This window comes from Copidosoma floridanum, unplaced genomic scaffold (assembly GCF_036245765.1).
Source record: "Copidosoma floridanum isolate Cflo_tuat_1 unplaced genomic scaffold, Cflo_Japanese_pri ptg000032l, whole genome shotgun sequence".
Taxonomy (NCBI): domain Eukaryota; kingdom Metazoa; phylum Arthropoda; class Insecta; order Hymenoptera; family Encyrtidae; genus Copidosoma; species Copidosoma floridanum.
Window position 1 is genome coordinate 7,388,611 of NW_028321909.1, and position 25,739 is coordinate 7,414,349.

At 35.1% G+C, this 25,739-nt stretch overlaps 6 protein-coding genes across 10 annotated transcripts; 3 read left to right on the forward strand and 3 right to left on the reverse strand.

The window, feature by feature from the left end:
* Positions 1–404: 404 nt before the first annotated feature.
* Positions 405–3,878, reverse strand: LOC106646670 (ferritin heavy chain). The gene is made up of 5 exons (XM_014362769.3): positions 3,495–3,878; positions 3,226–3,367; positions 1,573–1,697; positions 1,011–1,304; positions 405–905 (listed from the first exon to the last, which is right to left on the reverse strand). Exons 2-5 carry the CDS (start codon positions 3,299–3,301, stop codon positions 750–752), a joined length of 651 nt encoding a protein of 216 aa, XP_014218255.2. The 5' UTR covers positions 3,302–3,367; positions 3,495–3,878; the 3' UTR covers positions 405–749.
* Positions 3,879–7,201: 3,323 nt separating this feature from the next.
* On the forward strand, positions 7,202–10,091 carry Fer2LCH (ferritin 2 light chain). The gene is made up of 4 exons (XM_014362766.2): positions 7,202–7,383; positions 8,575–8,715; positions 8,806–9,083; positions 9,177–10,091. Exons 2-4 carry the CDS (start codon positions 8,583–8,585, stop codon positions 9,459–9,461), a joined length of 696 nt encoding a protein of 231 aa, XP_014218252.1. The 5' UTR covers positions 7,202–7,383; positions 8,575–8,582; the 3' UTR covers positions 9,462–10,091.
* Positions 10,092–14,348: 4,257 nt separating this feature from the next.
* Positions 14,349–17,145, forward strand: LOC106646697 (dual specificity protein phosphatase 3). 2 transcript variants are annotated; one of them, XM_014362808.2, is made up of 4 exons: positions 14,349–14,562; positions 15,568–15,755; positions 15,850–16,073; positions 16,133–17,145. In XM_014362808.2, exons 1-4 carry the CDS (start codon positions 14,533–14,535, stop codon positions 16,330–16,332), a joined length of 642 nt encoding a protein of 213 aa, XP_014218294.1. In that variant the 5' UTR covers positions 14,349–14,532; the 3' UTR covers positions 16,333–17,145. The 2 variants fall into 2 exon arrangements, with proteins under 2 accessions (XP_014218294.1, XP_089453559.1); XM_089597433.1 differs by lacking the exon at positions 14,349–14,562 and adding an exon at positions 15,020–15,469.
* Positions 17,146–17,324: 179 nt separating this feature from the next.
* RpL13 (ribosomal protein L13) lies at positions 17,325–24,760 on the reverse strand. Of its 2 annotated transcripts, none has more exons than XM_089597434.1 (4): positions 24,737–24,760; positions 18,569–18,711; positions 18,235–18,484; positions 17,325–17,642 (listed from the first exon to the last, which is right to left on the reverse strand). In XM_089597434.1, the coding sequence occupies exons 1-4, from the start codon at positions 24,737–24,739 to the stop codon at positions 17,379–17,381; spliced, it is 660 nt and encodes a 219-aa protein (XP_089453560.1). In that variant the 5' UTR covers positions 24,740–24,760; the 3' UTR covers positions 17,325–17,378. The 2 variants fall into 2 exon arrangements, with proteins under 2 accessions (XP_089453560.1, XP_014218295.2); XM_014362809.2 differs by lacking the exon at positions 24,737–24,760 and adding an exon at positions 19,129–19,228 and having other exon boundaries at positions 18,569–18,718.
* Positions 19,517–22,828, forward strand: LeuRS-m (Leucyl-tRNA synthetase, mitochondrial). The gene is made up of 8 exons (XM_014361901.2): positions 19,517–19,698; positions 19,789–19,996; positions 20,067–20,460; positions 20,534–20,856; positions 20,928–21,491; positions 21,578–21,931; positions 21,996–22,477; positions 22,589–22,828. The coding sequence occupies exons 1-8, from the start codon at positions 19,597–19,599 to the stop codon at positions 22,817–22,819; spliced, it is 2,658 nt and encodes an 885-aa protein (XP_014217387.2). The 5' UTR covers positions 19,517–19,596; the 3' UTR covers positions 22,820–22,828.
* LOC106646627 (gamma-glutamylcyclotransferase) lies at positions 23,124–24,357 on the reverse strand. Of its 3 annotated transcripts, none has more exons than XM_014362706.2 (4): positions 24,251–24,357; positions 23,816–23,929; positions 23,449–23,747; positions 23,124–23,371 (listed from the first exon to the last, which is right to left on the reverse strand). In XM_014362706.2, exons 2-4 carry the CDS (start codon positions 23,912–23,914, stop codon positions 23,254–23,256), a joined length of 516 nt encoding a protein of 171 aa, XP_014218192.2. In that variant the 5' UTR covers positions 23,915–23,929; positions 24,251–24,357; the 3' UTR covers positions 23,124–23,253. The 3 variants fall into 3 exon arrangements, with proteins under 3 accessions (XP_014218192.2, XP_089453464.1, XP_089453463.1); XM_089597338.1 differs by lacking the exon at positions 24,251–24,357 and adding an exon at positions 24,154–24,203; XM_089597337.1 differs by lacking the exon at positions 24,251–24,357 and adding an exon at positions 24,123–24,178.
* Positions 24,761–25,739: the final 979 nt, after the last annotated feature.

Sequence of the window (25,739 nt, forward strand, 5' to 3'; positions counted from 1 at the left end):
CGAATGATTTTGACGGAAAAAAGTAAGTAATGAAAAACACACAAATCTATAATTGTAAATGTTCGTATTTTTCATCACTTACGGGGTTGATCTTAATTGGAGTTGTATAAAGTTGTGACGTGATGCAAGAAAAATGAACAAGATCAAAAGTTATATAATGGGTTGATTAAATTGTAAACAAAGTATACTAAAGTTGCGCTATTTTGCTCGTAAGATTTGAAAGACAGTATGTAAAGTGGGGTGTGTATGTAAAACCTGTTTTTGTAAAAATAATCTCGTCATGAGAAAAAAAATAATTCATCAGAGAATCTGCATAATAAAACTATAACTGTTAAAATATGCTTGTTGAAAATTTTAAGTCATTGATTTGCCTTAAAACTGGAAGATTGAAACACACTGTAAAATTGTTTCTTGGTATATTTTATTCACATAGTAGGTATGAATTCTTATTACAGAATAACAAACTATAAATATATATATGTATTTATGTAGGGCATGTATAAAAAAACGTTTTAATATTGTAAAACTGATTCCCAATTAGAGTACATTCTAACCAAATAGAGAACAGTGCTATTCTAGAAACAATTTTTTTTCTCTTAAGTATAATTAAATTCATCTTTCAAAACAACATTATAAACTGTTTCAAAAACATAAGGTTTTGTCTAGACCAAGACTTAATAACTATGAATGCATTTATTTTCTTCGTTTAAAAAAAAAAGTATACATATAACTGGAAAATAAAAGAGCTTTTATATTTCTTTGTTGAGAAGCATCTTGTCGAACAAGAATTCTCCAAGGCCTTTTTGAGATACCATCATCTTGCCAAGAGTCGAAAGTTTTCCTGCTAGGTCTCGTTGTCCTTCGTACTGCTCGGTCAGGAAATCTCCGGTCAAATAGTCCACCACCTAAATTAAAAAATGTAATTTTGCAAATGTAGAGTCAATTATGTTGAAAGAGGCTCTCCATTAAAAGGCTCAAAGACGGGTATAAAATTTTTGGAAAATACTCACGTGATAATCATTGAATTCGTTGTTCTCGCAAGTTTTGATAATGTCCCGGATTCTCGTGGTGACTTCATGCTCGAGATTAAGGGCATCGGTAAGGGCCTCCTCGCCAGTGTTCCACTTCTGTCGTGGTACTCGGGGAACCGAGCTCAACAACTGACTTACATCATTAGTGAGCTCACCACGCATTAAAAGGTACTCCATTATCTTGATACTGTGCTCACGTTCCTCGCTTGCACTTTTGATGAAGAACTCGCTGAATCCTGGACGATTGAGTGTGTCGGTAGCAAAATTAGCACCCTGAAAATAAGTGAGATTTCAGTTAATAATTGTCGATCAAATTTTTTCAATTTTTAGTATTATGCTACTAAAAAATTAATTTATACTTTATAATTTTTTAAGTAGCATGTAAACATATTTTAATAAATTTGCGATTACATCAAACAAAGCACATAAAACAAAGCATCAACAAATAAGGAACGTTGTATCATAATTTTATATATTTACTCATGTGACATTTAGACTTACAATTATAATTTTAATTAACTAAAATAGTTCTACCACTTACCATGGCAAGATATGTCATTGCAGCAGTAACTTCAGTGACAACTTGTTCTCTAAGTTTTTTGATGCAAGGGGGTACCATAGTCTTCCATTTCTGTGGGAAATTATCACTACCTGATGCAATGGTACCTGAAATACAATTTATTCCTCGTGAGTAACATTTTATTTGTGTTTCGTGGTATTTATTTTATATTCAACAATTAAATTATAGACTTGAGCAACAAATATATGCACTCATCTGTAATCAAAGTAAGTATTATCAAACATTTGTGATTGGTCAGTAAGAAATAATAAAATGCTAGGGTGTCTTATTTCTGCACTTGAAGCAGTAGTTATCGTTTGAAAATTTATTAAAACCTCATGTCTAAACTCAATTTAAAAGGATATTAAAAACTTTTAGTATGCTTTTTTAGATGATTAACTTTATTGGTTTTTCATGGCTACTGGCACTAATGATCTTATCAAAGCTAGATAATGTTCATTAAAAGTGCTTTTAACAGCAAAACTGTTAAATGAAAAAAAAAATTTGCTTTACAAGATAAATTTGTTTATCATGTATGAGCAATGCTAAAGACAATTTCAAAATATATCTATGAAACTTTGAAACGCAATATTTTCTATGTTTATTGTATCTTGTGAGATATACATTTTTGCACTACTTTAAAAATGATTGTAACTCTTGTATTGATGACTAGGCTAATCGATTCTTTGTTCAATTTCACATGAAAATGAGTAGTAATACTATATTCAGTTAGTGGCATTTTAAAAGCATTTCATAAAAAATTTCATTGACTAGAGGTTTAAAGTTTTGAATCACAAAGTGTCCGTAAATGGAAAGTTTTTGTTCCTTATCAAGAAACAGATTATAAGGATTATAATCATTATATTTGTATAGAGATATCAAACAAATTCAACTTTTTAATACCCCAGCTTGGCCACTTTTAATAATTATACTAGTGCTTATTTCACAGTTGAAAATAAAATTGTTATTGCACCAGCGTTAACGTATGTTGCAAAATACATGCTAGTGACACTTTGCTAGACGTAAATGATAACTATAACGATGAGATCATTTCATTGCTCTTTGCTTTAGCTATGAAATTCTGAGTAAATATAATATAGTTCCGTGCAACAAGTATAATAGAACATGTAAAAATTAAAACTAGTTTAAGTATAAAGGAAATTGTGATTGCAACACTAAGAGAGATGACGTTTATTTACAAGTGACACATCAGTACCATCCTACTCTATATCAACGGAAGCTTTGGACAAAGAAAGCTTTTTCCTACAGTGTGGGATAATGAAAAATATGTGGAGAAAAAAAAGATGCGCGAGAAAGAGCTGGTAGTGGGACCCACTACTTGAACAGCAGCTAAGTAAGCAATGATCTTTGAACTCAATTGATATAATTGCTAGAATCATTACACTAGCTTGCATAATATTCGTATCTACATTCAACAAAGTAATGCCACATTCTCAAGATCCAAAGACACACGTGTAAACAAGCATTCAAGGCACATATATCCAAGGTCAGTTGAATGGAAAGACTCTTGGTACAGGCGTACTGAATGTATTGTTTATTGCACAAAATCGATAATTTTTTGGTGATTATTAACACAAGGTATACCAGATTAGTCAAAGTAAAAATTGTACTCACACTTGAGGTTCTCATCAGCACTGCTGACTCCCAGAAGGAGACAGCCGATGGTTAAAGTAATCAAAACCTTGATCATGATGCTGGATCCTGAGCGCTTGTAAGGACAAGTAAGTATATCAGGGTTCGTCGTAGTTGGCGACGTCTGGGAGAAAAAAAAAAAATCAGTCAAACGAGTGGGCCCCCGAGGAGAACGATTGGTTACAAATACAGTAAGTATTTAACGATAACAATGCGGGGCTCGCGAGATATACGTGATAGATAATAAGTACCTTGTGTTAGAGTAACAAAGCCGGGGTAACCTTTATACACACTGGCATAGAAGGCTAGCCTCCTCTATCTCAACTCGACAGCGTCCGCTGTTCTGTTAAACCGAGAATGAGAATGCGTTTTTAACGCGACGTCGACTATACGTCGTCGTCGTCTTCGTCGTTGTTGTGAAGCTTGCCTTACAACGCATAAGCACACCACTGAACAATGTGTGCTTATCTGTTCGTTTTTCTTTTTCCTTCTATCAGCCCAGCACAATTATGACTCGTTGGCCATTGGTCGTTCGAATGCGAGGAAAGGAGGAAAACTCTCAGCGAGGAACACGACTTGACTGTTTTGTTATTGGCGGAAAACAACCTATATGCAATAATATGCAATAAAATGAAAAGCAGCAGACGAAGAGATAGTGGCTGATGGCGAGGTGGTGGGGAGGGGAGAGGTCAACTATATGGGAAAATGTATTCTGCTGCAGAGATGATGCGGTGTTGCCAAATGTGTTTTTCCGGAGAAAAGAGACGCGTTTGAATGCGATGGGGGTAAGTGCGTAGATCGGAGAGTGAGAGATAAAAATAATATAACTATGTATAAATATGACAAATCGACATTTTTATTACAATGATAAAATAGATTTTTTTTTTTTTTTTTTGCAGTAGACGTTCATCGGAAGGCAGTTTTATTGACATTCACACGTAGTGTTGGATTTTTACGAGAAAAACAAAAAAAATTGCTGTATGAAATACAATAAAATGTTTAAAATATTTAAAGTGACAACAAAATAAATAAAAGTTGATAACAGATAATAGTCATGCATGTTATATTTGGAAATTGACGTTTCACGCGTTAGATGTATTTCACATAGTCTTGACTACTTTCTAATAAATCTCTAATAATTATTGATGTGCATATTGATGATAAAGTATACATATATACATATTTATAATTATGTATGTGATATAGATCGGCTATTCATAAAAGTAAACTTATTATGGGCGTTGAAAAGAAAAAGAATACAAAGTGAAAAAGCTTATATTGTGCTGAATTTATTAAGAACAAAAAACCGATACCAATTGTTCTTAACTTCTTATAACAAGTTTAAACGACTCGCGTTACTATAAACTGCCGTATTCTTCTTTTGCGTATTTAAGCTACTACGTTGTTGAGACATGATAAATTAAAATTTTTATCGCATAGGGATTGTATGTTAATTTGTGAATAGATTCACGCATATTACACACCATATAGTAATTCTCAACATAATTGAAGCACAGAAAAAAAAAACGAGAATCTAAATTAAAGAGTACATTTATTGAGAAGAAAATAATAAAAATAAAGTATTTATACATCAATAAAAACTATCAAAGAAGTAAAGTATAAACGTAATCCATACCGCGACATTTAATAATAATTGATTGCATAATTTTTTGTTGTATTTAACGCATGATGAAATATGAAGCAATTTTGCGTTACAACTCATAAGTATATATATATAAGATGCAACGAGCATTTCGTTACTTACGATGACATCACATCTCGTCCGTTATACGATTCATATAAATATACGCTCTGAAAGTACCTACGTATAATATGCAAGTAAACGTCTATTAATCATTCGTTTCAAATGAAAGGCTTACTCATGTGCATCTACGTAATTTTTTTTCTTTTTTTATTTCTGAGCGCAAAATAAAAACGACACCGCATACATTAATACATTGATAATTAATATTACTCAGATCTAATTTTTTAAAAACGTAATTTTCGATAAATTGTGAGATTTTGTTATGTTAACGCCAGTTAATTAAATGTATAAGTGTTACTTATGTAAAGATCGAATAATTGAAGAATTTTTTTTTCCCATTCGAATTATCATTTTCTTAAAATGTTGTTAATAAAATCATTAAAATGAGATTATAATCATCAAAATAATTTTTGAAATACATTTTATTTAATTTCGTTTGTATAAGTTTTTCGTTAATTTTTTTCACACCTCTAGGTGCGGATAAATAGGTAAATGTGCAAAAAAAATGTGCGACCTAAAAAATGAAAAGAAATTTTTATCTAAAATCCAAATGAAAATAAAAAAATAATACGAACAAAGTAGAACTTTGTAGAGCACTAGAAATACTTGAAATCAAAATAAATACGTATAGAATACAATAAGTATGCGATCAAGTTCTAGAACGGGGCGTATAAAATTTTTCGGAAGCCATTTATGATCAAATCGGTTTGGACGCTTGAATTTTATTGTAGATATAACAAAAGTAGCTCATACATCATCCAAGAGTTAATCAACCTCGTTTGACCGCGTATTTTACCAGTTTCACCCACATCTGATTTTACACATCAAAAATGCTCATCGATTTCGATTTCATGTGTACTTAGTCCTCTTGTCGCGATCGAAGATCTGTAAAATTTTATCGCTCGGACATGTTTTTTGTCACGTTGTTGTTTGTACCTTCGTGGGGCCAAGCAGGTAGCAGATAACTCGAGATAAATATTTTAAACACGGACTAACGATAAAACCAAAGGTATATGTCTTTAGTTTGAGTTAACGAAATAATATTTAATACATTTTTGACGTTAATAATCAATACATTGCCATTCCTTTTTCCGCTTTCATTTTCTACAGTTTGCCGAACAGACAAAGTAAAAAACCCTTTTTTTTTTTTTTTTTTTCTTTTTTTTACTACACGTGGACGTTTTTGTAATATATCGAACAAGGAATGTTTTAGCTCGATTAAATATTCAAGTACAGTAATTTACACCTGAACGTCTTTTTGTTGTTGTATTGGTTACAAAAAATGTACGATAATTTATAGTAATCGATATTACTGAATTTCAGCACGTAAATATATATGTACCTATGAAATACATTAAGAAAATTTTTAAAAAGTTAGGCAAAAACAAAGATTTAACAAAAGTATTCTGGACAAAATACAGTTTATGCACTCACGAGAGCTCGGAAATTATAAAAACAAATATTTCTGATACGCTACATAAGTATGTTCAGTAAATTCATTGACATAAATTTTGTTGTAAATTCTGTAGTTTTCAAAAATATTTTAATTACTGCGCACTAGCATTTGCACTGTTTTTCAAGAGAGAATAATTATTGCGCAAAGAACACTTACTTTGAATCGATTGCAAGGGTAGATTTTTTTTTTTTTATCATCTAAAATCACGAAAGCGATGAAATCAACAAACGTACGGGAGTATATTTTTTCTTACATCCATTCGATAAGATAACTTTTCTAAATAAAAAGTAAGTGTATATTTCTCATGAAATGATAGCCAATAAAAGTATTCTTGAGAACGAAAAACCATGAAAAATCATTATATTGTACTCTATTCGCAGTGGGTTTTTCCAAACAAGTCACGTCATATATTATAAGATAGCGGATAAACACGTTTTCCCCCCCAAATAAGCCCAAGTTCAAAGTCCACTCGAAAAATTCCTAAAAAAGGAGAAAAGTGGATGCACGCATAGTACTTATCACTCTCACTGATAATTGCTATTTGAAAAATAAGAAACATGGCAACACTGTTCGCTCTCTTTCCGTCTCTTTCCGACAAGGATGCGCATGCGTGTTTTCGCTGCATTGCTAGACTAGACGTATATATGTATATACAATGTGTACACATCCACATCCGTATATTTGATGTACACATGTACACTCATCAGTGTTGTACACACCCTCCTTTCCCTGACCCCTCCGCCCCCCGACACACGACTTGACAGTCGGATTGGAGCAAAAGTTGCCAAGTTAGCTCATTGTTTAGCACAGCGTCGAAGCGAGAGTATTCACGCTTTGTTGCTAGACACCCCGCAGCCGTTTTCTTCTTCAACATTTATTGTTTCAAGAGGATAAATATCACTCGCATCTCAAGCTCAAAGCAAGTATCTTCTTTTTTTTATTGTTATACGTGTGTAAAGTACAATTGGTACGTTAAGTGTAAGTGAATTTGAGGTTCGGTACGGTTGGCACGTCGCAATTGTTGGCTGCGATTCGCTTATCGCGTCATTCGCTTTCATTCGAGCCCGAGGCGCGATGATAACTTGTTCCCCTGGCACAGCGATAAGAAGACGAGTTGGAAAAAAAAAAAAAATTTTTACGATATATACGTAACACGCGCAGTTACTTTGTTCACGAGCCTTCTACCTATATATACATATACATGGACGGTCCCGAGTGATTGCCGATGAAAGCGTGATACGTCCAGAGCTGTTGTCTTTGAGATCGGAGTGACCACATTTTTTTTTTATTTCTTTTGACCGATTCCTGAGTTGTCATTTTAATTTTTTTTTTTAACCTCGGGTTTTTGTACATTAGACACAAATAAGTGAGTATTGCATGTGCACTTGTAAGTTCTTTGCCTTGTCTTTTTTGTTCGTTCTTGCACTATGATCATGGTTCAAACAATCATTTGTAGTTGCATCATTGAAAACTGATAACTTGATATGGCCTTGTCCGTTTGAGTGTTGATTATTCATTTTTCTTGAACTTGATCAAATTTGAACGGTTACTGTATGCTTGTGTTGAGAAAAATATTGTTTGATACTGGTACTCATTCAAACCAAGCAAGCACAATGTGACATGTGTCTTTAACTGTTTGCTTGCTTCCAAGAATTGTTCATAGATCGTTTATAGTTGCTTTACCAGTGGTTGTCTCATTGAAATTATCTGACTGTTGGTATCTTTGTTCCATAAATTGAGTCATGAAAATCGCACTGTCATGTCCACACTTGTTGTAGTTATTAGATTGGCTATATTATGGATAAACTGCACAAAAAAACATTTCTTGCAATTTATTAATTGATTTTGACGTTAATTAAGTTGAAGTGACTTTGACAACTAACATTTATTTCTACATGATTGCATTAAACGTTTTTGTAAACGATGTAAAATTTTTATATTGATAACGTTAGATTATTGAAGCTGATACACTTTAGTTTTATAGTAGACCGTACTGTAAAGATAATTTAACAAATTAATAGTATTTGCTTGAATGTTAAGAAAAAATTTTTTTAAATCAACTTTTTTTTTAATGAGAAACTAATTGTAATTTCAACTTTATCTTTTCCAGTTATCATCATGATGAAAATGTTACTTCTGGGAATCATTTGCACCCTGCTAGCTACGACTTCAGCGGAGTTTTGCTACAGTGACGTTGAAGGTGCTTGTAACCCCCCAAAGGGTCAAACATCCCAAACATCAACTTTGATAAGTAAGGATCCTATTTTGAAAAATGTTCATAGTAACCATTTCTATGGTAAAGTTGTGCCTACAAATTTGTAACTTAACAAAAAACTTTCAGATGAAGCATCTCGATCTGACTGTAATGCTACCTATGGTTCTATGGATCAACTTATTGTTGATCTCCAGACGTATGCTAATCATCACATTCATATCAGCTTTCAATTTTTGTTGATGTCGACATACTTTGGCAATTATGAGGCCAACCGTGACGGATTCAAAGCTCTTTACAGAAAATTGTCAGACGATGCCTGGGAAAAGGGTATTGATATCATCAAATACATCACTAAGAGAGGTGGCACAATGAACTTTAATGAGATGCCACACACCAATCTTGGTGTAAGTTTTAATTTCATTACTTTTTAAATTATACCAAAATAATTGAATATTTGATTTGGAAATGTATATTTGGGTGCTAATTTATTTTTTTAGCCAAAAGGAATGCACGTTGTTGAGCAAAACGAGATTCACAGCCTGGCTAAAGCTCTTGATTTCGAGAAATTTTTGGCCAACGAGGGTTTGCGCATTCACAGCCGGGCTGAGAACCACAAGGATGGCGCTATAGCGCACTACCTCGAAGAAAAGTTCATGGAGTCCCAGACCCAGACTGTTCGTAGCTTGTCCGGCCACATAACCGACCTCAAGAATATGCTCAATGGCCGCGACGGTGCTGTCGCCGTTTACCTGTTTGATGAGTACTTGAAAAAGTCCATGTAAATTTTACTATTTCTTTTTTTTTGTTACACATATATGCTAATGCATCTTTATATTTGATAGTATTAATTGATTGCTGGAGAAAATGAAAGTTTTATGGGGGAAATTGTTTTGTCAATAATTCTGTACAGTCAATATGAAAAGCCGTTTAAATATAACGTTTATTATTTTTTTTTTAAAGAGTTTTAGGACGATTGATGCTTATCAGCGATACGTGATTTATTGCCTCTGATTGCAAGATTTGTTACTAACGTTGATTGGTAACATGTACTTGTGATAGGAGGTGCTTGATCGAATAATTAAACAAGTCATTTTAAAAATGGGTAAGGCTGAGAGTCTACTTACCCATTGATTTGTATCGATAATGCAGTCCGTTTCTACTCGCTTGTAGCTTAATTGTTTATGGCGCGGACAGGGATATATATGTAAAAAAAAGAATAAAATTTTGTAATAATGTACATAAGTATGACGATTCAATGATTAAGCTTTACATGATCACCAAAAACATAAATTATGTATCGCGTAGCATCAGTTGTCACGGTTGCCTTTATATATTTCATAACAAATATTAATTTTGATCTTAAACTCTGTACTTTAAACAAATCGTGTTGAATAAAAACAGAATTCCAGGTTGATTGGTCGTTTTATTGAAATCCACCTACTAATACATTATAATTATAGAACCTAGTGCCAATTTGTGATCAATAAGTCTCTGACGTAGCCAAGGATGTATATATAACTATACCAAAATCGATTGGCTAGCGTGACATAATTCATTGCATAACGATCCAGCAGTAGTCCATAAATCGATTCAAATCAAACAGGTAGTAATTTACCAGATTCCGACTACTATAAATCTTCATAGCATCTAATGCAAAGTTTGTTCGATTCTCGATGTGTATATTTTTATTTTGTGTTCCTATACTGATTTCGTTGGCACAAAAATGCATGTGCTTGATATACGCGCAGATTTATGCACTCATTTCGGAATAAGTAGTGCATGTCTCTAAAAAATGTTCATAATAATCTCGACCAAGTTGTCGATACTGTACGCATAGGAGTTGTAGATGAGTGGACTGTGGAGACAAAAATATGTATATGTTGAGGTTTAGACTTTAGCCATATATTATGTAAAATGTATGTACATTGTGGATCAGTGGGTGTGAAGTGTGTGAACTGGTGCGCATATCGTAGTTTTCGTATAGTTTCCTTTTGCTCGGATATCCTCGATATCCTCATTCGCGATCGACACGGCCAAGGCGTCGGTCGTGTGCAATTACTTATATTTTATTATACTTATTTAATCACAGCTGTAGACCAACGGAAGCGCACCAAACTCAAATTGGTTGTTTTATGTTCTTTCTTTACTTAATCCAAAGTATTGTATTTTTTTTTTCATTGTATAAACCAAGTAATTTTTATCCATCAAAGAATGAGCAATTGGTCGAGTTTCTACTCACGTCGTGTCACGTGTAAGCAGGTAAGTGATACACATTATTTAATATGACTGTTATGTTGACGGCAAAAAAGAGATGCAATATATAAATATATATTGATCGATGCGACCGCGAGTCAGGAGGCTCAGGAGTGTATACTTACACTCGAGGCTTACGCGTTTTTGCGTAATATATGTATACACCTACCTATCTCTTCGTCAGCTAAACAAAATAAAGTATGTACATACAAGCGCGTGTATACATTTGCAGGAAGGCAAAGGGCAAATCGATATTTTCATATTCTCTTTTCTCGAACGGGTTGAGCTCGTGCACTGGTTCTGATGGGCAGGGATGTTATATTGTCGCTTGTTAGTTTTTTTTTTTTTTTGTCAAACTTGATCATATAATGGAGATGCAACATTCTTTTTATCTCTATATGGTTAAACTTTACATGGACGCAATACGTCAGCGCGTCTAATCGTACGTAGGGTATTATACGGTGAAAAATTGTTTTGTTAACACGAAATGGCAGTTTTTCATTTGACGATTGTTGTTGATGCCCACAAATATACACACCGTAGTATACAATGTGTACACGTGATTCCGTTGATTTAAGTAATGTTCTTCGCGATGTATTGCGTGTTTGTTTATTATTTGATATTTTATGATTAAATTAATCGCGCACTTTTACGAAGTTTATACAGATGGATACTTTGGGGGTTACAGATATAAGTGTAACGGTTGTTGATTTTATCATATTTCATAACACATACATGCCACGTGTTCGTAAGTATGTGTTTTGTTTACCTTATTGTTTCTGAAATTCGAGATGTTAATTTCACTCGAAGATGAACAAATTGTGTATTATTATACGTTTCTTGGAATGTCTAACATTTAAAACGATGAGACGTGCTTAGGATTGTATTATTTATTATTTACAAGATTTCGAATGAAAGGAAAATCAGTTATGTTTGTAAAATATACAATATCATGAAAGTCAAAAATCGAACAGTAATTTGCATGGCGATTTATGCAGTGTATTTTTTGTATTAGGATCTCACGTGTCACACACACTTTGCACGCTAGTAATATACATAATCATTTTATTATTATAAGGCAATTATTTTTAGCCGACGTTCGAGGATACAAAAGATGCCCGACGTAAAAATTTATCGTATACTTATATTTTCACATTCGTTATATTTTTTATGTTATATAGCTTTTCATTGTGAGATTTGACGTTTGTGTAAACTCGGGAGACGACTCGTGTATTCAAAGTTGCTCCAAGAATTTTTATCTCTTGTTATACCTTACTAATCTCAAAAAAATATGCTGCAACATTACATGAATTGCAATTATCGGTATACTACTTTCTGAGATGATTCAGACTTTTTTTTATTAAACTTGTCTATTTAGTTATGTAGATTAGTACAGAAAATTTTAAGGCGCGTGTGTGTGTATTGTAATGTAAAAGAAACTTTTTTTATTCTTAGAGTTTTAATAACCATTGTTTCGAATGCCATTGTGCTTGCGTTCTCCAGTGTCCTTTTTCCTTCCCGTGTCAGACGAAAGAATCGTGTTTCACTGCTATAATATATTATGTACGGAAGCCCGGTCACTAGGTATACCTATCTATATAAAAACGCAGAAGAGTAGTGCACAAAAACAAGTTACGTGTGCACGAAAGCGCGCACACAACAAGTTGCAAAGCTGCAGACGGTTTCTATTTCATTTACTTAAAGTACAGCTTATACTAATTGTTTCATCGTTACGTGCTTAAGAGATTTGTTCAATACGTGTATATTAACTGTATACATATACTTACTTTGGATTTTATTATTCTGGTAAAGAAAGTACGGTGTAAGATTTACGTGGAGTAATATGTAGTAAAATAGTCATCACTACTAAGTGGTGCCGTATATAAAATAGAAAGTTGACGTAATTTGTACTGTTGGCGGCAAATTTACAATTTATCTTTTACCCAAAAATCAACCTCCCGTATATTTGTACTTTTGGAGCTTGATTTTTAGGTAAAAGATAAATTGTAAAGTTGCCGCCAACAGCACAGATACAGTCAACTTTTTATTTTGTATCTGTAAAATTAGTTGCGGCTGGTTTATAATCAATTGCAATAACACAAATTTTGTTATGTACATATTATATAAGTTTACTGTTTATTGGAACTATTAAGTTAAAGGGCTGTGCTTCAATGAGTTAATGGTAAAAGGTCTAAAGTATTGTGATTTTGTAAAAATGGTTGATTTTATAAGCCATATGAGATGAGTAGAATATTTATACTTTAATAGGTCAATTTTCAAGTAAAAAATAAGTTGTAAACTTGCCGCAAATGGCACAGAAAATTTTATCTTATTATCTTCTACCTACAAGAATAGTTGCGGCTGGTTTACAATCAATTGCACGGCTCTACTATAGATAGTAATAATCATTTGGATCAGCGCCATCTAGCGTTAAGGATTTCTGAACTCTGAACTAAAAAGTGGCCCTAAACTTTTGACCTACAGCATTAGCGCTTAGAGCCATTTAGTCAATTATAAACCAGCCGCAACTTATCTTGTAGCTATAAAATGAAAAAATAACGATACATGTGTTTTTGGCGGCAAGTTAATAATCTATTTTTTACTCGAAAATTTATCTTCAAAAGTATAAATACATAGGATGTTGATTTTTTGGTAGAAAATAGATTGTCAACTTGCCGCCAAAAACACATGTATTGTTATTTTTTCATTTTGTAGCTACAAGATGAGTTGCGGCTGGTTTGTAATTGACTAAATGGCTCTAAGCGCTAATGCTGTGGGTCAAAAGTTTAGGGCCACTTTTTAGTTCAGAAATCCTCAACGCTAGATGGCGCTGATCCAAACAATTATTACTACTTATAGTAGAGCCGATTATAAACCAGCCGCAACTAATTATACAGATACAAAATAAAAAGTTGACGTTATCTGTGCTGTTGGCGGCAAGTTTATAATTTATCTTTTACCTAAAAATCGAGCTCCAAAAGTAAAAATATTCTACTTATATATGGATTAATAAAATCGACTATATGGCACTACTTAGTAGTGATTACTATAATTACTCCACATAACTTCACTTATACGTTATGTTACACCGTGCTCTCTTTAACAGAATGATAAAATCAGAGGCTGTATTCCGCAAATGCTGCTAGCAGTTAAGTTACGTAGGTCGTTGTAACGCCGCATGTGTGTGTTGTATCCCATTTAATAACAATAATAACAACGTTGATCGACAAAAGTGTAAAGAAGAGTATCAGAGTATTATATAAACTACTAATAAAAAATATAAACACAAACATATATATATGTGGGTAGATGCTGTACAAATCTCTCTCGCCTTTAAAAATAAAATCAAACAAGCATCTCTCGTCATCTCGACGTGCGAGAGAAAACATTGAGGGGTCGCCGCCGCGCGGGCTTATATGCCTTTGCCGTGCCCCGCATCATTCTATTCTTCACTCTTTAGTTGCTCGGACTTGCTTTTTTTCTCGTATCGCTCGACATCACGCAATACGCATCAACTGAGGAGTTATATTACTAATTTATAAGTACAAAAGAAATTTTACATAGTACTTACTCAAAAGAAAGGATACATTCCGCGCTGTCATGAAGAGCACGTGGAGAGACAGGGACAGAGTGAGTGTGTATAGTATACATATTTACTGTGTAATAGAGTAGTAGTCACCTATGTGTGTGTGTGTGTGTGTGTAAAACACACGGGTTTTGTACTTGTTCATATATATGTATATTCCTTAATCCCTTATTATTCGTTCTTTGCTTGCTTGCATGTACCGCCGCTCGCATAACAATAATGCTTTATATACAAGTAGGTAATGTCGAGTTGAAAGTCACTTGCCCGCGGGCATCGGTCACTCCATAAAAAGTTGCCCTTCTTAGCGTGAAAAAAAAAAGTGTTTTAAGTACGTCTAAGAAAAAAAAAAAAAAAAAAAAAAAGAATGGAGTCGTTGGAACAAAACAACACAGCCGACAAATCGGTAGAAGATGAGACACGAGCCGAGGCCGCGAGTAAATTAGAGCACCGCGAAGAGGAGATAGTCAAGGTCGAGGTTTTCCTTTAGTTTTTCGGTTTCTAACAACAAACGTTTCGGAGTCGGGAAGATCATAAATGAAAAAAGAAGCTTTTAATCAACACTTTGTTTTCCTTCGTTTGTGCGTCATGTGTTTGAAAGTTCGAGTTTAAAAGAGATCAGGATTGCGCGACGATCACGTATATATAGGTCTACAACAGTGTATGTTTCTGACTTGACTCACAGCTGCACGATGTTGTTTTCGTTGCGATCGATGAGTGTATTTTTTTTTTGTTCGGCTTGAAAAATATAATCTGCGCCCCACACATTATATAATTGGTATTTTTTCAAATTAGATGGGTGGGAGTATAACAATAGACAATAAAATTCAATTAACGCGACAATTGGTGTCAATTAGGAGCCAGTTGTCCGATTGTAGAGCAAAAAATACTGCATTGTTTCTACGAGAACAAAGTGTTGATTTTACGTCACTGCATACACAACAAAAAACTATCGTAATCAAATGATGATGATTCATCTTCACTATTTTGCATAAATCAACAAGTAGAATTTCAATACATCGATCTATTTTTATTTTATTCTGCGAAATTAGGACTTTCAGAAGCCGCTGGCCGGCGGAGAGACTACCGTCCATCAGCTAGTTACTGCCCTTCACAGCACCAAAACGGGTCACAAGCCGCTACCCGGCTATGACCCCAACGTCGACAGTCGCGAGTATTACAGGGCTCAGCAGAACATAGACTGCAACGAGGTCTACCCGCGTATTTTCATCGGAGATGGGTGAGTGTATTTATTATACGTTGTATCGGGAACTATCTTATCAATTCGCGTTTGTCTATGTTCATTTCTAACTCTCTTTCTTCTTTCATTACAGTATAACTGCCAAAAACAAAGCGTATCTCCAGAGGATAGGCATAACTCACGTGGTGAATGCGGCTGAGGGTCGTAAGTTCGGTCTCGTCAACACCGACGGTAATTTCTACAAGGACACGCTCATCAGGTACATCGGCTTCAACATGCTTGACCTACCAAGCACCGACATAAGTCAATTCTTCTATTCTGCCGCTGGTTTCATCAAAAGGGCACACGACAGTGGTGGTAAGTATCAATTGAACCATATTTTACTTAATTGAGACTTTAATGATTTTTCATTACAGGTCGAATCTACGTGCACTGCGTTCAAGGGGTCTCGCGAAGCGCGACCCTCGTTATTGCGTATCTGATGATCGAGAAGGGCATGTTGGCGATGGATGCCATTCGTACCGTTAGACTCAGTCGGGATATTCACCCAAACGAGGGTTTTCTGCGTCAGTTGGCTCTGCTCGACAACCAATTGCGTAGACAACGATTGAGATAAAACAACGAATTAATCACTGTCAACGGGTAATTAAAATATAGGAGCTTTCTGTGAGCTGTTGTTAATGTGATGAGACGCTTAACCAAAGTATCATTAATGTTTTCGAAGTGGGGTAGTCTTAAATTGTTGGTTCACAGAAAGGTACAAAACTCTATTTATATATACAATATACAATGTTGTAGAGTGAAAAATAGCCATTAATTAATGCGTCGTGTTACGGCTACATTTATTCTTCAAATGCATATTATATATTTTATTTATCTCAAGTATTAAATTTACTCCATTTTCTTAAAACGAAAAATTGTTACAATAAAAGACTTACTATGAAACTATTAAGCATATTTCAAGAAAATTTTTATAACCGACAAAGTGCTAAAACTATATGAAATTATTCATCTTTTTCTTACTCGAAAAAAAAAAAATTGTTTCCAATTTTAGATACAAATTTTGTTTTTTTTACGTTAGGTCAATAAACAGCCGGAAGAGGTAATTAATATTTTAAATATTTTGATGAATTCACGGAAACTTTATGCTTTTAATGTCACATACTAGCGTTTGTCTTTTTAGTTACTTAAAAAGTTAGTTCTTGTTGACATTTCGCTGTACTTACACTATAATAGATATTACGATACTTTGTACTATTTAACGCGAGAATACTTATTTACATTTTATTTGTAATGCTTCATATTAATTATCAAATGCCATTATACTATTTTTAAAACTGGGTTTTGAGCCCATGCACCATGTTGGTAAAAAAATATTTTTATTTTGTGAAAAATGTACAAAAATAAATAATTTGATACACTAAACACATCCACGCAGTAGTTATTGTCGTTACTTTTTGATTGTTATACTACTAGAAAATATACTAAATGAGGGCTATCTTTACTTTGATGTAAAAGAAAAGATGTGTGACTTTTACTTTCAACAAGTATAATTTATTAATATAAACAGCTGTAGAGGGTGAAAAAAAGCAAACAGAGAACAACAGATTGATGGAAAAATCCGTTTTATTTTTAAATCTGCGAATCATTTATACCTAAAGTTTACTTCTTAGATTTCTTGTCCATCGCAACTTTAGTCACATCATCGGGATTCTCTGAGGCGTCCTTCGCACGCTTTTTCCTGATTCCGTCGAGCCTGGCGTCGGCTCTCGCTTTACGGAGAACTGTAAAGGCGTTGAATTTCATCTCATCTTCTGTGATAACGCGAGCCTTGGGCTTGCTGGTAGAGTGGTGCACAGGCATGACGTCGCCTCTCAATTGCTTGGCTACTTTGCATTCTTCAAGGGTAGATTCTCCCTTCTTGATCTGTAATCATGCAAACCGAGCATATTTATGATTAATGTACACAACCTGTTTTTCTTTTGTTGCTATATATTGATCTTACAACTGAAAATGTGATTTAAAAATCATGTCATCTCAATAACAACAATAGAGTTTGAATATCATATGTTTCATAACTAGATTATTAAGTTTATGAAATTAACTGATTAACATTTTGATTTAATGCCGTTAGGCATCACTTATTATAGTATAATTTTTAACTTTCAAAATTTGTTCAGATTCATGTCAAAAATTAACAAAAAAAAAGAATAGTCTTCAATTCAATGAAAAGTTTGTAGTTACTATATTTTGCTTCGATGATTATCAATAGATGAAACGAGAATTTATTTGGGAAGAAAAAAAAGTATATCTTTAGACCTTTAATGGCCTTAAGAAACGCGTCCAGCTTATAGTTTGACAGATTGTTGAATTTTAAATTTTAGTAAAATAATGGTAATCTACCAAGCAGAATCACAAACTGCAGTCTGGTCCGGTATAATTTGTGACAGACACTCAATAGATCTAGGAAAACTAACGTCTTTGAGTAATTGGCAATAGATAAACATTAAAAACCTACCTTCTTCTGGTTCAATGGGAAGAGGATCAACTTAGCCCTGTACTCCTTGAGCCTTTGGGCATTTTGCTGAAGGGATTCAATAGACTTGTTGCGCCTCCTTGGGTCCACTGCAATACCAATAGTCCTGGCAAACTTCTTGTTAAGACCAGCAGCTTTGACTTCAGCAAGGGTGAAGCCTCTGCCAGGGCGAGTTTTGGTGTGGTAGCGGAATGTGGGGCAGTGTACAACTGGCCTCAGGGCATGTACCGGCCTGGATAAAAAAAAAAGTAGGGTTTAGGTTGAATTTTCCAAACATGTTGGGGAAAAATTTCCCTCAGCAGAAAAACAGACGTACCTGGGTGCTACGGAGCGGGCTTTCTTGACGCGGTTTGTTCTCCTGCGGATCTTTCGTGCCGGCTGGTTGAACCACGTCTTGACGAAGCGCTGCCAGTCCTTGTGGAAGTGCCCATTAGGGATCATGTTGTTCCGCTTGCCCATCTTGAAGCTGTCAGCAGAGAGAAGAAAGAAAGAAATACAAAACTTAGGTGGGTAAACAACACTGCCGGACAGAGGTTAAGTTGGTGAACTGCTGTTATTGTTGATCATGTGCACTTTAGGAGAAAACTTTCAATTTTTTCGATGATCAAACACGTTTATTGATCAACAAACAAGTAAGGTACACATCCGAATATTCAATAACTGTTATTGTTGTTACAGATGAGCACTGTCGTAACCTAAAAACACGTCACTCGAGCGAAAGTTGCCCAAAAGGTTCTTTGTTTCCGGAGCATCCCCGAGAATACCGTTCAGGATGGATACCGGGACGACTGCGGGGGATGATCAGCACGTCGATTTGCGCGAAAACTCTACGATCGGACCGATTTTTACAGATCCAGCGACCTCGAATTTGCTTACCTGTTCGCTTTTAGCTTTCCTGCAGAGAAAAAGAGAGACTCGTCGGGCACGACAAGTCCTAGAATTCTCGCGTGTGTACGTGAATGGACCCTGCTACTACGTTAAGCGTTTCGGGTTTTGGCGCTGAAAATTCAAATTTTAGCTCGTTCACTCGTTGCTGGTTTTTTGCTCAGACGAATGATTTGACCTTAAGGAATTGAGAGTTGGGGATATATATTGCTTATTTTTTTGTATTTTCACTATTTATTTACTTCAGTGAACTCATGTAACTTTTGCTTGTTTATCATTTTCTTTTTCTCTCTTTTGACTAGAGTAGTTGTAGCCCTCTATATATAGTCCCTCCCACCCTTCGGGTCGTAAGAAAAAATATCGTCTGCTAGATCAATCACGTCTGAAAAAAACATCAAATATTGTCTATTCAAAAATGTGTTGCTTGTAAAGTTAGTGACTTGATAGTCAAATCTTAAAATGAAGTACACTTTGTTGCTGAATTGCAAGTGGCCCTTGGTGAACAAAAATTTTCCAAAATGTGTTTTAACGAGACAAGCGTCGACCGGGCTCAATCTTTGGGTAAGGTTACTTGGGAATTAACCATTGTATTTTTGAATAAATTCACATTCGACGAACGATAAATTGACTTGTCTTGTTGAAATTTGTTAGAACGAAGAACTCACGACCGAGTACAAGCATCAGATCGAAAACTATTGGAAAGATAAAATCCATAAAGGCAGTAACGATAATTTGCAAGAAAACAAAGAGAAGTTTTATGTTCTGTCAATGTTTCCGTATCCCTCGGGATCTCTTCATATGGGACATGTCAGGGTTTATGCCATCAGTGATTCAGTTGCCAGGTTTTATAGGATGAAAGGTTGAACGAAATTGTTTTACTTTGAATGAAATATAAAAGACCTTGCTGTGTAACCATCATTCTTAAATAGGTAAAAATGTTATTCATCCGATGGGGTGGGATGCATTTGGACTGCCTGCCGAGAATGCTGCGAAAGAGAGGCAAGTAAACCCAGCTGAATGGACGAAACAAAATATTCAGAATATGAGAGAGCAGTTATTAAAACTGGGCTGCACCTTTGACACTAATCGTGAATTTGCCACCTGTGATCCAGAGTATTACAGGTGGACCCAGGAATTGTTTTTGAAACTTTATGACAATGGTTTGCTCTATCAGAAAGAAACTTTTGTTAATTGGGATCCTGTGGATCAAACTGTACTTGCGGACGAGCAAGTAGATGAAAACAACAGATCATGGAGGTCTGGGGCCATTGTGGAAAAGAGATTACTCAGACAGTGGTTTGTCAAAACTACCGTGTTTGCACAGTAAGTGTTAAATGTTGTAATGATTGAAAAAAGTACGATTTCGAGAATCAAACATCTTTTTTTTTTCTAACAGGTCGCTACTAGATGGTTTGAAAGACAAAACGTTAAAGGAATGGAGAGATATCATTAAACTCCAAGAACATTGGATAGGTGAATGTACAGGAACAAACTTCGATTTCAAGGTGGTCTCAAAAATTTCAGGGTATCCAAAATCTATAACTTTGTGGACTGATAGGCCTGAATTCATCGAATATGCTAGTTTTCTTGCTGTATCTTCAAACAATCTTTTTTCAAAAATTGAGAAAAGTGAATCTCGCAGTCCTGTCAGGCTATTAAATGCCAAAGTTATTAATCCCTTTACAAACAAAGAGCTTCCAGTATTAGTTACTGAAAAAGGTAACTTTGACTTTTTTTCCGTACATTAAAATTTAATTGAAAATATGAAAAAAACTTACACAATTTTACAGAGTCCCTGCCGTATCCGGAATTCAGGGAAGATTATTTGGGAATTCCGTGCTCATCCGAAGCTGATGTTGGATTTTGCAAATCAGTCGGTATCAAATACGAAACAGCTCCAGTCTGCTCGGCTCAAGAACTGAAAGAAAAACGCGCGTCTGTTCTCCAACTAGCCAGAGAACGTAATATCGGTGGTCATATGGTAAGTTCAAAATTACGGGATTGGCTAATATCGAGGCAAAGATACTGGGGCACGCCAATACCGATAATCCACTGCGAGAAATGTGGCGCTCAACCAGTGCCCAGAAGTCAGCTACCAGTCGTTCTTCCAAAGTTGGATCAGTCATTGGAAAAACAGAATTCGACGCTAAGCAACGCTAAAGTTTGGCTGAATACGTCGTGTCCCAAGTGTGATGGACCAGCTAAAAGGGAGACGGATACTATGGACACTTTTGTCGACAGCTCGTGGTACTTTATGAGATACATAGACCCCAAGAACGACAAGGAAATGTTTTCTAAAGACAAGGCTTTTCGCGATATGCCCGTGGATCTGTACATTGGTGGAAAAGAACACGGTACAAAGTAATTTTTTTACCCTTTCCAGTAATGATTGAGAATAACATTTTTTTATTTCTATGGATTGCAAAATGCGAAATTTCAGCTGTACTTCATTTGTACTATGCAAGATTTGTCAATCACTTTCTTTACCAACTGGGACTGGTGCCTACGAGAGAACCATTTAAGCAATTGTTAGTGCAAGGAATGGTCATGGGTCAATCTTTTTCTACCAAAGAAGGCAGATACCTAAAACCACACGAGATCGAAGCTACGGAAAACGGATATGTCGAGAAGGACACGAATCAGCGGGTCATCGCTGCCTGGGAAAAAATGTCCAAGTCCAAATACAACGGTGTCGATCCTTCGAAAATGTTTGACGAGTACAGCATAGATACAATCAGACTGTTGATGTTGGCCGACGTTGCGCCGAGGTCTCACAGAAACTGGTCCAAAGAAAGTAAGTCCAACTTAAGAGACCGATTTGGAATTTCCATCTAAATTTTTCCAAATTGTCCTTGCAGCGTTTCCAGGTATTCTGAATTGGCAACACCGTCTCTGGCAGACCGTATCAGAGTTCATCAAAGCTCGCAAGAATCTTACACCAGCCGATCTGTCCCCTCTGCTGTTCAGTGATCAAACATTCTTAAAAGAAGACGCCAGTATGTTTGACAGCAGAAACTATCACCTGCACGGTGTGACGTTCAATTTGACGGTCTCGCAGCAGCTTAGCGTTGCCATTTCCAAGATGCAAAGTTTGACTAACAAAATCCGCAAATCATCGAAACTGTGCGTTGCTCGAAGTCGTGAGTACGAACGAGCCCTCGCTGTGCAGATTATCATGCTGGCACCGATTGCTCCACATTTTGCATCAGAACTCTGGGCTGGATTCTGTTCTGCGCCCAATAGAATCGTCGAGGATGGAGAAATCGATTGGGATAAAGATGTACTTGAACAGAGGTGGCCTGAAGTTGATACGGAGTATGAACTCAAGGTTGACGTGACGGTAAGTTTTGTAATGAAATATTTTTAAATCGGCGGTACTGTTAGTTGTAAATAAAGCGACTTATTGTACTTGATTATATTTATGTAATTGGAAAAAAAAAAAAATTTTCAGGTAAATGACAAGAAATTTGTAATACTAAGAATACCGCGTCGACAGTTAGATACCATGAGCCAAGAGGAAGTGTTAGAATTGGCAGTTAAGGAGCAAAAATTTCAAAAGCATCTACAGAAGCATAAGATCATCAGAGTTTATTACAAATCAAAGTCTAGCTCTGGAGCACAAATGTCAATTAAGACAAAGGAGAGCATCGACAAAAAAGTTTTGCAAAAGGAAGGAGCGTAAATATAGTCAAGTATGCTTAACATTTGTAAATATGTAAATAAATTTCGTTTTTTAAAGTAATTATGCATTGATGAGCGATTTGTATTTTGCAAAATATGATTCTTGAGGTAACATCGTGATATAAAAATCGAATGAACTTTTTCAAAAATTTTCTTATCATCATCCTTACTATCAGTAATCGTCAAAGCGTCAGTGCCAAATGAGCACATTGAACCGTCACTAATCTCAAGAACTGTTTGATACTTTATCTCACAAGTATTTCTTAGTATTTAGTTGGGAAAAAAATTGAATCATTGTATTATGAAATTAAAAATTTTTATTAATCTTTTTTGATTTACTGCAACTGGAATTAAGTAGTCAACTGTTAGAATTATTAATTTTAAAACTTTAACCAAAGTCAATATTCATTAGCCCAAGGCTTTCAATTTTTTTTTTCATCGAATACCGACAACCTCTACTTCACCATTGTATCCATTATGAAGAAAAGTTTCAAGGAACTTTATGTAATCGTTTGGAATGTTAAACTCTTTGGCACCTTTGATCATTGTATTTCTAAAATACAAGATAGTTAAGATTGAAAAAATATTTGTAGGTAAAAGAGAAGTATGTCTCAATAAGAGTTTTCTTACAAATAAATCAAAGAAGGTTGCCTATTAGGGGGCAAAAGGCTCGGCTCGACATATTTATCTGGTAACTGGCACTGCTGATAAACTCTGCATTCTAAGCTTTTTCCTCCTGTAGTGTCGATCTTTACAATTTTGGGACAGTAAACGTTGCTGCTCACTCCCTCTTGATTATCCAAATCAGGCAAATTGCTCATGTTGATTTCCCAAACTACACCCCAAACTTCAGAACCCTGTTGGGGAACAATCGTTGCTGCCGCACCGTGCCATCTTTTAGCAAACGTGTTAAAATCCAGCCTGTAGTCCTGATGATATTGCAAAATTTCACGTCAAATAAAATACCAAGTGTTTACACAAAAATGGTAAAATTTACCTTGAGTTTACCTATGTATCTTTGCACGGCTGTTGGATTGTTGATGTGAATTCTTTTTGTTAGCATGTTGCTACCATAGGCAAAGTATAGGAATGACATGTTGTCTGTTCAAATCTGTTGTATAAAAAAAGTAGAGCAAAGTTTAGACAGATTATTCCTAGTATTTTTTTGTATTATTAAAACTGGTTTGTTCTGAGATTTTTGAAGGTTTTATTTGATTAATTTTCAATATTGACAGAGCAGAGATTATGATTTTTTAATTGAAAATTTTAGTAGATAAATAATACCGATACATCGATAATATTACCAAAGAAAATGAGAAATGTTCAAATATTAACTAATGTCAAGAGATTTTTAACAACACAACAAATTGCACGTCACAAACACGTGAATGTGGAGTATGCATATAGGGCAGATCAGGCAGATGGTACATACGTAAGTACGGCATGAATGACATTTGGTTTTGTGTATTCCGCAAATGCTGCCAGCAGTCAAGTTACGTAGAACGTAGGTCGTTTTGTACTTAACGCCGCATGGTCGGGCAGCGCTAGTGTCAACCAGTACTTACTAACTGTCGGTGGGTTCCGCATGTCAACAAAAACTTCGATATTTTTTACTGTTTTTACTCCCATGCCACCCGACAGGTATTTCGGACTCCGAAATTCGGGGTTTGTTGGCGTGCGGAACCCATCGAACCCATAACACTGTCACCGAAAGTATACAGGTTGACGCTAGTGCCGCCTGACCTTGCGGCATTACAACGTCACAACGACCAACGTAACACCATTTGCGGAATACAGCGCCATTCTGTCAAAGAGAGCACGGTGTAACCTAACATAACTTATGTTACATAAGTATACGTGAAGATATGCGTATAGTAATTATAGTTATCACTAATCACTACTAAGTACTAAGTAGTGCCATATAGTCGATTTTATTAAACCATGTAAGTAGAATATTTATGCTTTTAGAGATCAATTTTTAGGGTAAAATATAGATTGTAAACTCGCCGCAAATAGCATTAAAAATGTCAACTATTTTTTTATATCTACATAATTAGTTGCGGCTGGTTTATAATAAATAAAGTGACTTTACTGTAAATAGCAATAATTATTTGGATCAGCGCCATCTAGCGGTCTTTATTTTTTGGCCAAAAGTGGCTCCTAAAATTCTCAATCAGAGCAATCACGATTAGAGCCATTTAGTCAATTATAAACCAGCCGCAATTTATGACAAAGCTATAAAATAAGAAAAAAAGAATACGTGCGTTTTTGGCGGCAAATTAACAATTTATCTTATGCTCGAAAATTTATCTTCAAAAGTATAAATACATAGAAGGTCAATTTTTGATAGAAAATAGATTGTTAACTTGCCGCCAAAAACACATGTATTCTTATTTTTTAATTTCATAGCTTCGTATTTGAATTGCGGCTGGTTTATAATTGATTAAATGGCTCTAATCGTGATTGCTCTGATTGAGAATTTTAGGAGCCACTTTTGGCCAAAAAATAAAGACCGCTAGATGGCGCTGATCCAAATAATTATTGCTATTTACAGTAAAGTCACTTTATTTATTATAAACCAGCCGCAACTAATTATGTAGATATAAAAAAAATAGTTGACATTTTTTATGCTATTTGCGGCGAGTTTACAATCTATATTTTACCCTAAAAATTGATCTCTAAAAGCATAAATATTCTACTTATATGGTTTAACAAAATCGACTATATGGCACCACCACCACTTAGTAGTGATTACTGTAATTACTATACGCATATCTTCACGTATACTTATGTTATGTTACACAGTGCTCTCTTTGACAGAATGATAAAATCAGAGGCTGTATTCCGCAAATGCTGCCGCAGCTGTTAAGTTACGTAGGTCGTTGTACAGCGTTGGCCACTATGGTCAAAAGTTTGCTGCC

Excerpts from the sequence above, each read along its gene's own strand:
- LOC106646627 (XM_014362706.2), bottom strand. The coding sequence starts at position 23,914 with ATGTCATTCCTATACTTTGCCTATGGTAGCAACATGCTAACAAAAAGA. Across the intron at positions 23,748-23,815 it reads GATACATAGGTAAACTCAAG|GACTACAGGCTGGATTTTAA; the intron begins GTAAATTTTACC and ends CAATATCATCAG. Across the intron at positions 23,372-23,448 it reads CAACCTTCTTTGATTTATTT|AAATACAATGATCAAAGGTG; the intron begins GTAAGAAAACTC and ends CTTGTATTTTAG.
- Fer2LCH (XM_014362766.2), top strand. The coding sequence starts at position 8,583 with ATGATGAAAATGTTACTTCTGGGAATCATTTGCACCCTGCTAGCTACG. Across the intron at positions 8,716-8,805 it reads CCAAACATCAACTTTGATAA|ATGAAGCATCTCGATCTGAC; the intron begins GTAAGGATCCTA and ends AAAAACTTTCAG. Across the intron at positions 9,084-9,176 it reads TGCCACACACCAATCTTGGT|CCAAAAGGAATGCACGTTGT; the intron begins GTAAGTTTTAAT and ends TTATTTTTTTAG.
- LeuRS-m (XM_014361901.2), top strand. The coding sequence starts at position 19,597 with ATGAAGTACACTTTGTTGCTGAATTGCAAGTGGCCCTTGGTGAACAAA. Across the intron at positions 19,997-20,066 it reads CAGGTTTTATAGGATGAAAG|GTAAAAATGTTATTCATCCG; the intron begins GTTGAACGAAAT and ends ATTCTTAAATAG. Across the intron at positions 22,478-22,588 it reads AACTCAAGGTTGACGTGACG|GTAAATGACAAGAAATTTGT; the intron begins GTAAGTTTTGTA and ends AAAAATTTTCAG.
- LOC106646670 (XM_014362769.3), bottom strand. The coding sequence starts at position 3,301 with ATGATCAAGGTTTTGATTACTTTAACCATCGGCTGTCTCCTTCTGGGA. Across the intron at positions 1,698-3,225 it reads TGCTGATGAGAACCTCAAGT|GTACCATTGCATCAGGTAGT; the intron begins GTGAGTACAATT and ends ATTGTATTTCAG. Across the intron at positions 1,305-1,572 it reads CAATGACATATCTTGCCATG|GGTGCTAATTTTGCTACCGA; the intron begins GTAAGTGGTAGA and ends ACTTATTTTCAG.
- LOC106646697 (XM_089597433.1), top strand. The coding sequence starts at position 15,311 with ATGGGTGGGAGTATAACAATAGACAATAAAATTCAATTAACGCGACAA. Across the intron at positions 15,470-15,567 it reads ATACACAACAAAAAACTATC|GACTTTCAGAAGCCGCTGGC; the intron begins GTAATCAAATGA and ends CTGCGAAATTAG. Across the intron at positions 16,074-16,132 it reads AAGGGCACACGACAGTGGTG|GTCGAATCTACGTGCACTGC; the intron begins GTAAGTATCAAT and ends TTTTCATTACAG.
- RpL13 (XM_089597434.1), bottom strand. Across the intron at positions 18,485-18,568 it reads GCCCGCTCCGTAGCACCCAG|GCCGGTACATGCCCTGAGGC; the intron begins GTACGTCTGTTT and ends TTTTTTATCCAG. Across the intron at positions 17,643-18,234 it reads TCCCATTGAACCAGAAGAAG|ATCAAGAAGGGAGAATCTAC; the intron begins GTAGGTTTTTAA and ends GCATGATTACAG.